The sequence below is a fragment of the Haliaeetus albicilla genome, chromosome 20, assembly GCF_947461875.1.
Source record: "Haliaeetus albicilla chromosome 20, bHalAlb1.1, whole genome shotgun sequence".
Taxonomy (NCBI): domain Eukaryota; kingdom Metazoa; phylum Chordata; class Aves; order Accipitriformes; family Accipitridae; genus Haliaeetus; species Haliaeetus albicilla.
Genome location: NC_091502.1, coordinates 8,745,379 through 8,763,593, shown reverse-complemented (window position 1 = coordinate 8,763,593; position 18,215 = coordinate 8,745,379). Strand labels below are relative to the sequence as shown.

Here is an 18,215-nt window from a genome sequence, read left to right as displayed (position 1 = left end):
TCGGCAAGCTCCTCTTTCAGCAAGAAATGCGTATGCAAAATAAAAATTAATTAGCCAAATACTACAGGAAAGCAAGTTTCCTGATTAAGCTACTGTGAAATTAGAATGCATATATATTGAGCTAGAACACCAGATTTCAACTAACCGACTTTTACAAAGCAAGTGAACACCCCTAACCAATATGAAAGTGTTGATCAATAACTTATCTACTAGAGATCACATAACTAGATTAATAAATTGTTTAGGCATCACTAGGCTGCCCATTAGATTAACAATCAATGCAACCAAATCTTTAATGTACAACATGACCATGAATAAGAATGCCTCAGGAAGAGAAATCCCCTCACAGAAAATATTTTTATCATCTGCAACTAAACCAAGTAACTGGTAACTGCATTAAACTTGATTACAAGACATTTTTCAAAAGTAGTCATACTGAAAAATCAAAGTTTAACAAGTCAGGGAAAAGATACAGAAAGAAATTTTAAACAGGAAAGCCTAATGCTGCAACCTTATATGAGAGGTTCCAATTCTGGTTGTCATTGCACTTACCATTATGTCCTTCTTTTATACTGAACAGTAAAAAGGGATAGGATATAAGTGAAGGAAGCTTACTTTTCAAAGCTTTTAAGAAACAAAAACAAGGATTAGAAACAATTATTATTTTCTTTCTAAATACATGGTTGGCAGAAGACTTCAATATGTTATAAGGATTATGCCAGAAGAGTTTATCAAGACCTGATATGGTAAAAACTATCCACCAGTATCATAAATTGCAATTTTTACCAAGAAGCAACTTTTAAACTCTTAAAACAGGGAGTAACTTTTTTCAGTGTATGTACAATGGTAATCTGAGACTAGAAGTAGATGGGGTCTGTTCACCGTAAACAAGTATTAGTAAGAATAACTAAAAAAAATTAGTTGTATAAGAAATTCTACTAAATTGAGAAAAGATTTGATGTATCATTTTGCAATCTCCTGAAATGGTCTACAATTCTTCTCTGCTGCAAAATGCAAAGGCTTTTTCAATTCCCGTTCACACTATACAACTTAAGTACCATTATCTAAAGACATGTTATAATGAACACCTATAAAATGATAGGCCATGCTTAGGGTTACAGAGCTGCCCTTATTAGAAACAGTTGCTAAAGAAAGTAAATAAATACATCGCTTCCAATTTTGTTTCAATTCTTCCTCTTTTAAAGTTCAAAGGACATAGAAGTAAAACTTAAGTCAACACATGACCAGAACACTAAAGACTAGTCTGAATACTACAGGAAACAATTTTTTTTTTTTTTAATTATTGTATATGCCACTTCAACTTCACATGACATTAAGAAAAGTACACCTGTACTATATATTCCTTTATATAACTTATAAGACTTTTGGTAGGGTTGTCACTGCACAGCTACATCTACACATTCTTGCAGTGTATTAATTAGTTCCAGATGAACACAAAATTCCAGCAATGCAGCTCAGTGGGAAAGCTACACTCTTCCACTTTTACCTTTCCCCCCCAAAAAATTTCATTGTATAAAAGTCACAAAAATCACATATAGTGATTGAAGTGCTTTCCATTTGAACCACTCCTCTTCCCTTCTTACACTACATTTTTGCCATGTCCAGCACACTAACTTGAACAATTCCTATTCACACAGAGTTAGGAATTTAAAGATGCAGATAAGCACGAGGATGGCCAAACTGTGGCAAGCAATTCAAGCACAGAGGCTAACTAATAACATCTCAAGACAGCTCCAAGAAGAAAATCAGTAGAGGTTGCTGTGGCCAGCATTACCTAGTGTTCCCCAGCACCCCAAGCTGTAGGATATAGGTCACAATCTCCTAACAGCAATGGAAACAGAGAGCTACTGCCATCTCAAGCCTGTGGGTTGGCTCCCCAGCTTCCCCTTCCTGCAGCTCTCTGCAGCAAGTAGCATGGGTCTCACATATCAGCCACAGGAGGATTTTGACACGTAGCTTATAGGGTCAGAAAATCAGGCTACCCCAAGAGATGCTATGTGAAGGTATCATGGTAAAATGAAATTTCATATTTGGCACTACAGAAGTCACAATCAATAAGTGCTATTTCTAAATTACATCAGACAATTGTTATATGCTATTTCACAAAGTATGTTTAATGATATGTGGGAACACACTGAAGGACATTATGAGTTTTGAATTCTTCATCTTCATCACCCCAAAGAAAAGACATACTGAAAGCAGTTTTCTTTTACAGTGTGAGCACATATGGAAATAAATGATTGACTGTTTTCTGCTGCAAAGTTTCTCAAAACACAATCAGCAAAATCAACTGATAGCTGTTAGTAACATCAAAGGAACAATTTTGCTTCCTCCCCATCTTTATTAAAAACACTAAGGGGCAGAGGATAGGGAAAAAATGTCCTGCTGAGAACAGGAAATCTTTTCTTTTCTAACTTCCCCTAGCATGTCTCAGAATATACATAATATATTCTTCTCGGCCCTACAGAAAACGTTATGGTATAGAATTTAAGATCGGTATTTCTTTCACAAAACAAAATCAGAAAGCAGCTGAGAAACCAGCAGTTTATTTTTGATTTATGTATCAAGCGGTACCTGTGAAGGGGAGCAAAATTCCCTCCTGCAGATTACAGTTGTTATAATAATGTAAGAGAGCACTGTGTGGATCACTTATTCATTGCTTCCTCACTAAGAATAGCTGTAACAGTAAAAGGTATCCTTCTCACATGAAACTAAAGCATTCACAATACAGGTTGCGTTCATTTAACTGCTTTGGTTGGTACAAAAAAAAAAAATCATACCCTCGACCAAAACAGATCATCATGAAAATTTAGAAGCTGACTCCTCTGATACCAATGTTTTGCTAGTCCTGCAGGATGAGTCTTCAGAGGCAGAGCACACCTAAATTACTAATATAAATAATGTAGAAATTATTGCAGAGGACAATTTTCTTTTCCACCTTTATAATCTTTCGGTCGCCTTTAGTAAAGATTTTGAGGTTTTCCTCATCTACTTTTACAGTAGGGTCAAAGGGGAGAGTGATTTTAGGCTCCATATGAAGTTAACACTGCCCATTTTGTTTCTGAAGTGTATTATTTCCTAGTAAGTTAAGCATAAATCAAAACAAGAAATTCAAATAAGCTTAACAGCCTAAACTGGTTTAAAATTTAAACCTTCAGTCAAACTAGGGCACCTCCTCAGGGAAACATAATTTATTCCCTTGGCCTCCCACTCCAAAAAATTCTCTTATTTTATTGGAAAAATTCATTTCCCAAATAAAAAAGGCAAATTATTATCTGAACACCTTCACTTCACTGAAGTGTTACACCACCAGCTTGTAGGAAAAATAAGAGTAATGCCATCATACAAGAGAATAACTACACTATTAAATTTCTACCACTCCATTCATGAGAATGATGGAATACTGAAGGAAAACCAGGAAACAAGGCGACAGCAGCTTAATAGCTAGTATGTAAAAATATTATAATAAAAAAGAATTCTTTTACAATTTGGACTTTCTTCACAGAATTTTACTTACATTGTCCATGAAATTTGGCTTAAATCCTCCCTCCTGCTGTCGTCGTAATTCCTCCTGTTCCCTCTGGCGTAGCATCTCTTCTTCACGACGCCGATGTTCTTCTTCGTGTCTAGAATATTTTTTAAAAACTATGTCAACTTAGACTCTTGACCTGTTCAGGCTTGTACTCAGTCTCAGGAGATAGGATCAAATATATAAAAAAACTGGTCATTATTTATTTATTTTTATATATGGTGTAAGGCACTAATCTACTCCACCTGATGGGTTTGAATATTATTGAAATTTGTGTTTTGTTTTTTTAAACTGGAATACAGGTAATTACAATACCAGTCCATTCTATAACTGTTCTTCTGGCTACATATTGGTAAGCAGGTTAAAATACTCCACTTCTTAACAAGTTACTATGTATTAAAACATTTCAATACTGCCAAAAGACTCATTTTTTTAACTCTGCAAAATGTTTGTGTTTTGTTCTTGTTTCTCATCTATATTTCTTGTGATATTTAACATAAAAGTATAAACTCCATCAACATGATACTATCTCTTATTTTCTTGTTTTAGCAGATGCATGGAAACAAGTATTTGTATGAATCAGATCTTAAACTAAAAACTGTTTGCAACATACCAGAATGTCAAGTGAAAATATCCCCCAAAATCTCATGTCAGACTATACATTTGCAATGCTACTATTCCACATGCAGATCACCTGCCCATAAATCTCAGAAGCATGTTCATATCTATTACAGCTGTGCTTCTGTCACAAGGTTAAAATAAATTATATGAAACAAACAAAAAAACTGTTATGACACTTCTACGCTATTTAGAAAGCTCAGAACTTTACAACAGAACTAGTAGAGCTGAAATAAATGAAAAAATTCAAGAAATACCTGAAACCATTCTCTTATATAAGCATAAGCCATCGCTTTTCTGTTCAAGAACATTAACAGAAACATCACACATTATGCTTTTGAAAATCAACTTTTTAGCAGCAGAAACGTTTTTATTTGGTATCAAAAGCAAGCTCTACAAGCTAGAGTATCTAAAATCATGCAGGCCTACAGCAGCTGCATGCCACACCTTTGCACAGTAGAAGACAAAATACCTCAATTGTATCTGCTTGCGTTTTTGAAGTTCTTGATTTCTAAGTTCTTCCAAACGCCTCAATTCTTCTTGACGGCGCATGAGATCTAACAGGATTAAAAATGTAATAAAGATAAAAGTCACCAATCAACAATGTGGCAACAGAAAAAAAATGCTATTACTGTCAGATTACAGTTCTAACATTCAATTTTTAAAGAAATTTCTCAACGCATTGAACTAGTTTCTTCCCATAAAGCTAGGTCTAATATATGAAAAAAACACATTTGATCCATGTCTCACAGAAACATGGAAAGGTACAGGACTGGCAAAGCCTCTGAAGCAGGTTATGGAAACAGAAATCTAAATTCCTCAAACAAAGAAAAGGAGAAAAAACTCTAAAGCTCTTAAATCGTATCCTGGTTTTACATCTAGGGCAAGGTATCAATTTTCTACTGCTAAAGTCACACTAGCAAGAAAACTGGTACAATATATATGGGCTTATACTATGCACTACTCATTGCAGACCACTGCATGGCATACATCAGAAAAAAGTGTGTAATCTGAGCCGCCACAGAGATTTATTATGACCTAGCTTATAGCAATTTACAAATGACTTATCTTTTAACACTACCAGAAAGGAACAGATGGATCCTCTTAAAAAGCATTTAAAATGCTCTTAAAATGCAGGGCGCAACTATTAGTAATTACTTTTGCTGTACTGGTTTCTGACTAGTCACATTATTGATTGCTGCCTGGAAATTTATGTTTTCTTCAATGAATATTAATTCTATCTTTTGTTAGAAAGCAGTTGTTTGCCTTTTCTATCTTTGCAGGATATTGGCCACATGACATTATAGACACCATGAGGAACATTCCACTATACCACCTATTATATGCCTTTTAGGCTTTAGTTCAACTACTCCACACATTTCTCTATGCATTTCTGCACTATACTAATTAAAGCATCTTTTTAGCTATGCAAATCACTTTCCTCAAACTTGCATCAGCATGTATTACAACTTAACCTTTTAATGTCCAAAGCCAACTACAATGACCAGTACATTTCAGCAAAATATTATGTATTTGTTTTCTTTTCTAACAAAGCAGATTATCATTTTCTTATTCTCACAGCATCCTTACTGACATTAGAACTCCTTTCTCAAGCACATTTTGCAGGCTTGCTTTTCCAATCTCTTCTGCGAAATTAACACATTCCACACTTCAAGAGAATATGATTACATTGAAGATTCATTCAAATCACAAAGTCTGAGGGCTGCTTCTTTCCAGCTGTGCTTACCATAGAAGACCTGGCCACTGTTATCCTGATACTCAGGGAGCACCACAAGCATACTTTTTTTTTTAAAGAGCTTTTAGATTATTTCAGAGTACAAGTGCACTTTTTTTTTTTTTTTAATTAACCTTTAGGTTGTTTCAGGGTATTACCAAGATCAAGAACTGAGCCATTCTATGCTCAGTATTGTCCACTGTGGAAAAAGATTTCCTTTTCAGTTCTTTGTTCTTCCATATTTATGTAGCATTCACTTTTTCTTCTGTTAATACACTGGCACAGCATTTCCTACTTTCTCTCTACCACTAATTGCTACAAATTTATCATTTACTCCCCTTTATTCTTAAGGTGTAGAGTCTTACTTTTCCCAATGTCCTCTTAATCATTTTCCACAGCACAGTTCTGATTATTGCCTTTCCTGAAATTGTTAGTATTTTAAAGTTCAACATACCAATTTATGATCCAGTACCATTTGACAATGGCAGAATCTTGGCACAAAGCCTTATTAGCCAGATGAAAATATATATCTACAAGTTCAGGCTGTACACAGAGCCATTCATATTAAAAGATCTGCAGTGATAGTAATTCCGGACTGACACATGTTGGACACAGGCCCTTTCTCTGAATAGAAAAAAGCTGCACTAAAGCAGCTGTGAAAAAAAAAAAACCCCCAAGCATTATTATTAGCTTCTGCACTTCCTTGTGCTTAAAAAAGGGCAAGGTCTTCATTTTATTCTCAGCCTTTTGAAAAGCAGAGGGCAGAAGGTGAAAGTACACTCTCACCTCAGAAGTTAATCCTACAAGCAGGAATACCAAGTCTGAAAAGATTTTGAAGTTGTTTTAGCTGCTGATTTTTCAGGTTCTAAATATGGAAAACAAATGCCCAGCTTCCATGTAACTGATAAAGAATGAAGCTTTCAGTTAAATTCAGTCACGTTTTCCAGGATTTTCATAAACTATTTAACCACCATTATGAGAGAATATTTACAAAAATCTGAAACATACCACCAAATACACAGATCAGAAACATCGCGGCAATTTACTTACACATGGAAACCCATATTCTGCTTTACAAATTACTTCTGACTCAATCTGTCAAAACATGACACTTACAAGTGAAAAATTACAGATATCAAAAGAATGAAGTCTACCTTCAGTATTAATACCACACCACAAAAACCTGAGTACTTAAGCCAACATGTTTTAGTTCAAGTCATACTAGCTCTCATAAAGCAAATTCTATAAAACCTTCACCTGCAGGAGTATATGGACTCTAGTTAGCTCAGCCTTCCCATCTTCTTTTTAGCTCCTGAAAATTAATATATTGCATTTCATATTTCAGAAAAACTACTTCAATACACCTTTAAATCTGTGTTTTGTGCATCAGGTGTACAAAAATATTAATTCTAGGTTCTGATGCGTCAAAAGTTTCACTGCATCTTTCTTAAAAACCCTGTGATGCACTCTCATTAACATAATTAATATTCTTGGCATGGTCTGAACTTATACCCAGAGACACTATTCAGACCAGCAAGATTTACAAGCAGCTAATGTCTGAAAAGAAATACAAGAGAAAAAAACACCTTATTTTCATACACACTGAAGCTGCAGAGTTGACAAAATTAAAACAGAAGGAATGTTTACTAACCCCTAGAGCTTGACAAATTAAACATCTGCAGGTGAATAAGCAGAAATCTAATTAGCTGAACAAAATTCCAAGTTATTTGGTACCAAAGAGAAGTACTCTGTTAACCAGACAGGAAAGGAAAAAACCCTCCTCTCACTCTAACAAAAAGCATGTTTCCTCACTGGAATATTAGCACCAAAAGCATTCATATTCTAGTAGCTCTTTAATGGAAGGAGTAATTCTCTTCCTTTTCCATATAAAAGCAGAGCTTAATAGACACTCAAAAAAAAAAAGGAATATTTTTCCTTCACAATGTCCTTAAAAGAAACTCTAATATCCATAAAACATACCTAAACCATTCTCCCGCATGGTACCATCAAGACCTTTGTTATCTTAATAAACAGGCCACTGTCACCTTGTCGCAGTTTCAAACACTATTAAGGGATGCTAATTTAAAGAAAAAGTAATCCCTAGCCTTGCCTTCAAGTACAGGCAACAGATGGATAAATTCTAAAAAAAGTAAAGAGTAGAAGTTCTAGAACTGGATCATTAGGACTGTCAAATATCAACAATTAGTTAAGTGAATGGTAAATTTAGCCAACCTGTATTTTCAGCACTGAACCATCTTTACCAATATCAGTCACACATATACACAAAATTTAAAATGTGCGTCTAATTGAAAAAGAGGGGTTGTACTGTGTATTATAGGCATTGTTGTTAATCACATTAACATTCACATTCCTCACGTGTAAGATATACCTATGCTTACATGCAAACCAAATGGTTTAACATTTTTTGCTTGGAAAATAAACCAAGAACCAACTTGACAGTTGTCATTTCAGGTGCTGCAATAACTATCTGGCATTTCAAAACAGTTTTTTATTTTATTATGCTCTGTATTTCAGTACAAGACCTTATATAAACAGTATGGTTTCACACTAAAAGCAAGCATGCCTATTTAGAAAAAACAGGCTAAATAAACTTTTTCCTAATGACAACTTTCAGTTGCAGTAAATTTAAGAATACTATGTAAAAAATGAAATATGCTCCTTTTAATCTCTTTTCCAGTTATGAAAATGTTTTAAAACAAATTTTAAAGGACTACGATACCCAAGCATTTAGGTGTTTTAATTCCACCAGCCTAGTGAATAGTCTAATCCAGCTAATATAAATATTTTCAACATGTCATTCAAGTCAGCAGAAAAAATTAAGATAAACCAGTCTCACACAGGGAAGTTGTACTACCAACAAAAATGTCCTTTCTTAAGAGTGAGCATTAAATAAAGCCAAATAATTGCAGCAGACAGCTTGTATGAGTTACCTAGGTTTAAGTTTTGAAATGCATCTACTACTTGGAATCTCAAGAAGTTCAAATCCCTTTAAAATGACAAGGAACTCTTATTTAGCCAATCAAGCTAGTTATTGCACTGTCTTATGATCTAACACTCTTAGGGATAAGAATTGTTTTAGCTAGCCATTATCTCCCTTTAATTAAGATTTAAAAAAAAAAACAAAACAACCTTTGGTGTTTCATTCATGCAACAAACCTTGAGATCCTTTCCGTCAGATCTGCAATATATTTAAACTTTATCCGCTCAAGTCTTGCAATTTAGCAGTCATACAGAGGGAACTAAAATCAAGTAATAGTTCAATAGTTCTGAACTAGAAAGCAGTGATTGCATGCCCACAGCATTGTGGGAAAACCATGTTTTGGGGAGAAGACTAACAAGCAGAAAGTACCAGATACTTGCCCTGCTACTGTCCTCTCTGCTCATGAAACACTCCAGCTCTATTCTTAAAGATAGAGCTTGAAAGCAATTGCTAGAGGACTTCCCCATCCCCCCAACACTAGCAAAAGACAAGATGTCCAAACAATTACAAAAGAGGGATACATGATCTTAAAATTTCAAGAATGACTGAAATTCATGGCAACTGTGAGTTATTTTGAGTTGTTACATACATACAATACTATGCACACATCAGACTTCTCAGCTGGGCTTCAAAGGGTAAAAAAAGTAACATTAGCTACCGGAACATTTAAAATCATACCAGAGGTGCACAGAACAGCCAAAAGAAGTACAAGCTATCTATCATTTTTTATTTTTTCCTGCACATGGCCCACAAACAGTACTTAGTCCTATCTAGTACCATAAGCAACACCAAAAATGGAAAATAATTTTACTGATGACTGTGAAGCTACCATTCAATTTCTTTACATAACCTGCTTACACTAGACAAATTTAAGAAGTGAAGAAAACAGACCTAGACAATGACTGCTTTCTCAGTTTCTTAATTCATCTCTGCAAATCATCAAGTAATATGTGTAAGGAGTAATATTACTTCCTTTTTCTCAGTTCAATGCATTTAATTAAATAGCATCTGCAAATTCTCTATGTTTAGCATACAGCTCAATATGCTACACAAAGAAAATCTGTGACAAAACAAATTTAATACTAGTAGATTATCTGATTTTACCTTGCCTCATCAGCATTAGCTGATGCTCATGTCTAGCTGCTTCCATTTCTGCCTCTAGTTTCTCTTTGGCTTCTCTAATGTTCCTGTCAACCTGTTCACGCTGTTGCTTTTCCATCTCATCAAGAGCCTTCCACCGTGAAGCATACTCAAACTCAAATGTTCCAGGTTGAGCAAAGCGTGGTGGCTGTTCTCTTTCCCTAATAAAAATTTTGCAGTTAAAATGTACAGAAAAAGACATTTAGATCAACAGCTGTAACTGCCAAAGAATTTATAAATAATCACTTCAAAGGTAGATCAGACTTTAAATCAACCTGTCAGATGACTACATTCTAAACCAGTCAAAGCTTAATTCAGCTGTTAAGAGTGATCAGAAAAAACTGTGCAAATAAGGATCTGTTCAATTCATATAATTTTAAGATAAAAATTCATGTTTACATTGGTACAAAATACTAAGCCGCAACACTAGATTAACTGTGTTCAGCCTTCTAAAGCAAGCAGTCAATTCATAAAACCACTTATTTAAATAAATATCAAAGCTTAGACAGCTCAGAATATTAGCCACGATCTCTAAACATTAAAAGGTGCCAACATTGTATTTCACGTTCTGACACTAATATTGTAAATAACAGTGACACATTTTTAAAAAGAGGTATTCTACAGCCTTACCAGAATGAGCATTGTAGCTTCAAACAGTGTGATTTCTAAATGGCAATCGAATTTCAATATTAATAATTAATATTATCAGATTAGGTGACTTCTCTTCCACCTCATGATCAAGACCCACTTTCTCACGTTATGTGCAAAGTTTTATCTGAACCATGGAAGCTGCAAAGATTTACACTCCACTGACTTTACAATCAATTAAGGGTCTATTCAGAGAACAAAAAATCTGTGGGTATACAAATCTCTGCAGGATTAGACCACACCCCTAAATCCATAAAAAGACTATAGCTTGGCTGGCAACAAGTTTTAACTGATTTCAGTGCAGGCCAGGAAATCTACCTACTTTAGTAAATGCACAGAATGTTAAACCAACAAGTCAAGTCTGAATTTTACTATGATTAAGAAATCTTGGCAAGGTCCTACTCAATCCTTTGACACAAAACAGCACAACATACAAACACTACTTCAGGTTATACAAACTCAAAAAAAAAAAAAAATTAGCATATATTTACCAAGCTAACTAAGGACATAAATCATGTTTTATAAAATAAAGCTGAACATGACTTACTTGTGATACTGTTGTGTTTTTTGCATTAGCTTCTCTGGGAGCCCATCTTCATCATCAAATTGCTCCATTGGTTCTACAACAACAGGTCGAGGTGTTCTGGAAGACAGTTTCAATTTAATAATTAAATCATAAATGAAGTAGTTAAAGTTATTTTAGTATTTTGAGGAAACACTCCAGAAAGCTAACATATGTTATCTATAATGCCTGTCTTGCAAATTCTTCTTAAATCATAGAATTCCAGTGAATCCCAATTTGAAGAATTACCTTTGAAAATAATTGTTTCTATACACGAAACCAACTATTCTGCCTAGAAACCACAACATACTTCATGTAGTTCTGTTTCCTATGAAGTATTTAAAGATTTAAAAAAAAAAATCTCAAAACCATCTACAAACAATTACAAAATAGGAAAGAACTACCTTTTTGTTTTCGTCAGTGAGGTAAGACAGGGGCCATGATTATATTGGGAAAGCATCAAACCCAAAAGAGAACAACACAGCCTATTTATATTTCCACAGAATATTAAAAGTTACTTTTGAAAGTTACTCTGCAATTGAAAACAGCTTGACAATTTGGCATTAATATTCCAGTGATAATTAGAAAAACGTTTCTGCTTAAGTTATTTAAAACCCTTTCTTTGAACAACCATACTCTCACAAATCAGAATCCTAATTCATCTTTGAAAATACCTTCCTTGAATTCTCATTATCTGTAGTAATCAGAGACGACTATTAGCTAGTACTGCCAAGGATAGCAGTATAAGGATCCTGAATTGTGTAAAAAGCTCTCTGCATCAGTCTTGGGAGCATAGCCTATAATACACACCTTAAAGTGGTAAGAAAAGAGCTAGAGACACTACTTGTAAAATGCCAGCTCTTATTTATTGTGTTCCACACCTTTATGTCACTTCACAGATCTTTTCACAGAAAAAAAATCAATATATTTTAACAACATCGACAGCTGAAAAAGAAAACTTTGGGCATCGAGTGCAGATGAAAAAGATGAAGTCTGGAATCACAGAGCACGCAACTAACTCAGCAACTGTTTCTCCTGATGTTCTCCGCATGGCAACTGCTGGCAGCTCTGTTATTTAAATGCAACTGAACTGTGGTGTTAACAAGTTATTATTTAAAACAACAATTTTAAATCTCTAAATTAGTATTTAAAATGCCTGGTTTTGATATATTTAGACCATGAATTTAAAGATTTGTCTTCTGATGAGGCAAAGAGTTTTCAGCTAAAAACATAAAATTTTAGATTCTGAAGCAAAACATCAAAGTATCATGGCAGCAGATTCATGCTAATTATCTTTGCAACTGTGCGTTAGGGAACATGTCAGCCACCTAAGCAAGACAAAGATCAAGTGCTATTTATTCACTCAGGCCATGGTTAGCTGGTCATTTCAATCCAGCTAATCTATCCAGAATACCCTCCCTCATACCCCAGCTTTTTTCCCTGCCACATCTCTCATGCCAAGAATAGCATTCATGTAACACTGAACTAGATTAGTTCCCTTGTTTGGTTGACCATGCTTACATTCAAATACTAATGCCAAGAAAACCCAGGGAGCAAGAACAAATTGCTGGCACCGATAACAGTAAAGGCATAGTCACATTGAATTTACTACGTAGCTACCAGGTCAGTTCAGTGGCACACAAAATTTATGAGATTATCACAAGAAAATGGAGTTCCAGACCCTTTCCCCAATCTCCTCCTTGCAACATTTTCTCCTGCTTTATCCCTCTGCTGGACCTGATGTTCATAACACCCACATCAGCAAGCACCTTCACATGCTTAAACAGCCAAAAATGAACCCAACAAAAACAGATTAATACTTTTCTGTTGTTTCAACGATCAAAAGTGGCTTATGGAAGTATCAAAAAGTTCTCAAGCGGATAAAAGATCAACAGCACAGCCAGGGCAGAAAGAGAAAAAAACCTGCAAGTTCCCCAATTTGATGACAGCAAGCTTTCATGCTGTGGAACCACAGCCTTATTTTCCCAAATGAGAATCAAAAAAAATAAAAATAAATCCTGAATATCTATTATTTTACACAGTCCTTAAGAAAGCATTTGAAAATGTCACTAGTGAATGTGTTCGAGCACAGCAGTTAACAACTTCCTTCAGCAAGAACAGAAATGTAAGATGCAAGAGAGAAGTGCTGTAATTTGCAAGCTTGCTTGCCCTTGAAATAGAAAGTTTTCCAGAGACTGTTGCCACAAACTCCTGCAGAATCTAAGTCTTCATTTAAAAAAAAAAAGTACTTCTGGCCTTTCAAGCCACAAATAAAACTTCTGAGAGAGAAATAAACATAGGAACACTTCCCTGAGTTTACAGAAGTATCAGCAATGTAGTACACTGTTATGCTAAGAAACAGAGGTATATTATTTTGTCACATTGTTACCAGGATCAGAAAGAGTGCAATCAATAAAAATAAAGTCTCACTAGAAAAAGCCCTACTATATAGAGAAGGAAAAGTAATATTACATATTGACAAGGAGAAGCAAAATGTTGGTATCAGACTCTCATATGGTAATTACAAGTCTTATAAACAGTATGCAGAAGATGATGGGTTTCCTCACAAAAAAAAAAAATCAGGAGTATTTGGGGTATTCATGTAAAACAGCTTAACTTCTTGCCTCATGGCTTTCATAATTTGAAAATAAAATAAGAACAAGGGAATACCCATGAATGCAGTTTTCTTTCACATCAGAAACATATACTCGCACAAATTCAAACAAAAGCCTGTGAACTTACGTTGTTAGCAAGAATGCCCCATCACTGCATCTTTCTAGAGCTTTCCGTGCTGGAGGTTTTGCTGCAAACTCTACGAAACCTTTTCCTGTAGCTCTGCCACGATCATCTACTACAACAACAGCTCTTTCCACTGGCCCAAACTGAGAGAATGCTTGTTCCAGCAGCTCATTAGAAACCACAGGTGAAAGATTCTTGACAGTTAGGGCAGCTCCATGTGTAGCAAATCGAATTCGAAGTGGTCTGCTCTTCAAAATAGTACCATCAAGTTCTGCCTTTGCTATTTCAGCCAGTGTCCTAGATTCCTTTGTCAAGATATAAAATATTTTATATTTTTTATTTTCAAAAACAGGTATCACTTTTGTGTTCCTCCCCCCCCTTCACCCCTCCACCAAAAAGTAGCAAAGTTTTTTTCCTTAACTTGAGCACGTTAGCATCAGGGTCATTCAACTTCCCTCCCCACCCTCCCACCCCAAAAAAGGCCACCAAAGTTCCTGTCTGCTGACTGAAAAAAAAACACACATTTGTCATCCCTTATGATTTATTCTAAAAAACAACACAGGTGCAAATTTTTGTTGCACATTAGAGGACTTAAATTCTCATTATGACGGATACATTTGTGCTGCTCTGTAAAGGCTTTCAGTAGAGTTGAAAACTTGATGCTTTTTTATATTTACCTAGTCAAATGTTTATATTCTGCATCCCTAGCTCCATATAGTAGTAAACAGTATTTTCAAAGATTACACTACAGTATCTAAGGTGTTTTGGATTTTGGTTTGGGTTTTTGTTTTGGTTTTAAGTGAAAATATCACACTTGCTCCTTACCACTGTTGAACTCTTAATGGATGTCCAATTAGAATTTCATCAACAAATGATGAAATTACCTTCTTTGCTCATGTATACGTTCTTCTCACATTTATGGGCTTTCTGCACCCACATCCATGAAACAGTCTGCACCAATAACTACCCTTTTTCCTCATTTCAGAGATTTTCACCGAGTTTGATACCTGCAATCCCTTACATTCAAAGAAATTATTCTTTAGATCATAGCCATTTTTTCCACAGTTCAACTGACTAGGTGAATTGTTAAAAAATAACATACTCCCTAAACATAATGGAAGAAGGAAGGTCAGATAAAACCTGTATCTAATCTATATTACATACGAAACTGAGTAATGACATGTAAATATATTGCACTTCCTCCAGAAAAATTCTATTTCAGGCTAGGGGATTCCCAGGGTACAAGATGTATGGCAGAATGCCACAAGCACTTATCTTTAAGATGACAACCAAAAAGAAAAAAAATCCTAACCAGTAAAATATATGGAAAAATCATAACTAGAGACACCCAAAGCACTCTAAAGCTATTCCCAGAATGATATAAATCAGTGCATTCTAAATATGCCTGTCACGAAAACTAATCCTGCACATTAAATTGACATTTAAATACAGTATCATAACCTTTTCAGAGGATTCCTTTTTTGCATGCTCAACTCCAGCATACTTGATCGAATATTGTGTTATCCCTAAAAATCTAGTCTTATCTGGACGCAAGTAATTTAAACTACCCAGGGTCCCATTTCTTTGCAATGTGGAGATTACATGTTCTTTTTCACAATGTGTGAGCAGTGGTATTTCGAAACAATCCCGTCCAATCTTTAAAATTAACTGTGTTTTCATAGACGAAACTTATAATGAACTGTACAGGCTCAAATTCGCTTCTGCATAAAAAAAGGATTTTTTCTAGTCCTAAAGCACGATAAATTCTCCCAGTTAAATAAGTAAAGTCTTTATACAGGTATGACACGAACAAAGCAGATCGCGTACCCACATCTTCCATTCACTGAAAATAACAGGCTGCAGGAATACCCGTGGTAGCAGCACAGAAACGGTAACTGATGGAGGGGCCCTGAAACCAGCGGAGTACCGCGTAGTGAGGCGGGAACCTAGACGCGAGGGGCTGGGAAGGCTGCTCACAAAGCAGGCCTCTGGCTTGGAGGTATGGAGGTAAATGGCGGGGGGGGGGGCGGGAGAAGAAGGAAAAGGAAGCGGAGGGAACAGCGCTAGCAGCAAGGATAAAGCATGAGGAGCAGATGCTGTCTCTTTTTTACACCGGCCGGACAAAGAAAGGGGGGGAAGGGGGGGGCAGCAAGGGACAGTAGTCTCCCGCTTGCAAAGGCAGCCCCCGGGTTACGGGGCAGCCACAGAGGCTCGCGCGAATCCTCACCAGGCGAATGAAGCCAAAGCCACGGTCCCGATTGATGAAGACTTCGCTAGGCTCCCCGTAGCGCTCGAAGAGGCGCTTGAAATCTTCCTCGGTGATATCAGTAGGCAGATTCCCCACGAACAGCCGGCAGCGCTGCGTGTAGCTCTTCTCGCCAGGTTTGAGAAAGCTTTTTATATCGATGGTGAACCCAACCTCCTGCTCTTCATCTCCACCTTCTTTGCTCGGCACTAGCGCCATGGCCGCCGCTGCCTCACTCTCCGACTCTAGGCCCCGCAATCCCTTCAGGTTGCCGCCACCACCCCCCATCATGCCCAGCGGCGCCGCCGGGGAGCTATTCTCGATCCGCACTTGCTTCAAGTTCCTATTCGCTGCCATATTCAGAACTCGCTCCTTTCTCGCTGGTCTTCTCGGGGGACGCGGAGCCCGGTTCAGCAACCACCGCCTCCGACCCTCAGCCAATTCAAAATGGCGCCGCCGCCAACCGCGGCGAGTTGTAACGTCCCTGAGGAAAGCCCCGCCCACCGTCGCCCGCGCTGCCTTCGCCGCCACTGCTCCTGCTCGTTGTTGGGTGCGGGGGGGCCGCGCATGCGCCGTCCTGCGCGGCCGTGGGGCGCCCGAGTCCGTCCATGGGGGGTCGCTTCTGTCAGGCGGTGTTGTTCCCTTCCAGCTCCGGCATCACAAGCGAAGCTGCTTCAGACCGCGAGAGATCGGTCTTTGTGTCCGCAGAGACAGATACGTACCAGCGGGCTGCGCTGCCTGAGAGGATCAGCCGCCCAGAAGCTCCCTGCTAGCTCGGCTCCCTCGGAGGCTGACCCGCCCGCACGGAGAGCCGCCCCAAGGGCAACCATACTGGGTTAGGGTAGCGGTCTCAGAAGCGTTCAGGTCCTGCGGGCTCTGCGACGGCCCGTCCCCGGGCGGAAGAACCCTCTGCTGGGGTCCGCCCTGAGGGAAGGGCAGGCAGGCGGGGTGCCCTGGTGGGGCGTCTGGCCGCCGCGGGGGAGCGGGGCAGGCATAACGCCAGAGAGGCTGAGGCGGCTGCAGGGGAACAGCCTGGGGGAAGGGACGGCCGGGCGCGGCGGAGCGGCACGGGAGTCGAGAGGGCAGCGCGGTCCCGCAGGCAGCGCAGGAAGAGCGTTCGCCGAGTTGCAGATGTGGGAGGCAAATCGCGGGTGGAGAGACGCCTTGTTACGTGTGCTGCTCATGGAGCAATTTCTTACAGGGCAACAGCTTTCGTTAGAAAGGGGATGACTTTCTTCTGCGTGGTGTGAAGTCAAACGTTTCCTTCCTTGGGCACCCCTTCCTGTAGCTAGGACTACGTATCTCTCATCCGCAGCACAAGACTATGGTTTTCTCTCCTCCTCGCCTGCTAGGTGCCCAGTTGCTTGGTTTGATCTGTGTGCTTCAACCAGGAATTCAACTGGTGCGTGGTTTCTCAGACAAAGAGCTCATCAGTCTGCCTGCGGCCTCATAGAAAGCCTGATAATCAGTTCTCGGCTCTTATTACCATAGTAGCCTGAGTGCTTCAGGTGCCCCTGTAACTTTGCATCATGCAGGGGAACTCCTGGACAACAGAGCAAGACTTAAGGAGAAAATAACTATTACTTGTTTTATTAATACAACTGTAGCACTGAAAAAGTCCAATCTCATGTGGTTAATAGTTACTTCAGCTAGCGCATGGCAGGTACTGTTCTTTTGAAAAAGCGACGTAAAGCATGATACAAGAAAAAGTCAATTCTACAACAGGCCTGAATCCATTGCTCAGGGATTTCCATGCCTATTGGGGAGTATTTTAAGTTCCTCTCTCTTGTTTTTCCATTTGAGGCACAAGAAAGATCTCAGTCCCTTTCTTCCTATCTGTGCTTGTACCAAGATCTGGAGAAAACATGAGTTCCCAGACAGCATGAATTACTGCAACAGACCACCTGTTTCTGAAGCAGACTTGTGGGTGCAAGGCATCAAACTGAACCCAGATTTAAACCGCTGAAAATCAGAAAA

At 38.0% G+C, this 18,215-nt stretch overlaps 1 protein-coding gene across 7 annotated transcripts in view; it reads right to left on the bottom strand.

The window, feature by feature from the left end:
* Nucleotides 1-16,714, bottom strand: part of PSPC1 (paraspeckle component 1) — a 59,770-nt gene extending 43,056 nt beyond the window's left edge. For 3 of the 7 annotated variants that reach the window (XM_069808217.1, XM_069808213.1, XM_069808219.1), the window contains exons 1-6: nucleotides 16,221-16,710; nucleotides 13,997-14,298; nucleotides 11,240-11,335; nucleotides 10,009-10,205; nucleotides 4,641-4,725; nucleotides 3,539-3,647 (exon numbers count right to left, since the gene is read on the bottom strand). In XM_069808217.1, the coding sequence (XP_069664318.1) occupies nucleotides 3,539-3,647; nucleotides 4,641-4,725; nucleotides 10,009-10,205; nucleotides 11,240-11,335; nucleotides 13,997-14,298; nucleotides 16,221-16,595 (1,164 nt within the window). In that variant the 5' untranslated portion in view covers nucleotides 16,596-16,710. Of the gene's footprint in view, nucleotides 1-3,538; nucleotides 3,648-4,640; nucleotides 4,726-10,008; nucleotides 10,206-11,239; nucleotides 11,336-13,996; nucleotides 14,299-16,220 lie in introns of all 7 variants that reach the window. The other 4 variants (XR_011328968.1, XM_069808214.1, XM_069808216.1 and 1 more) reach the window with 3 other exon arrangements.
* Nucleotides 16,715-18,215: the final 1,501 nt, after the last annotated feature.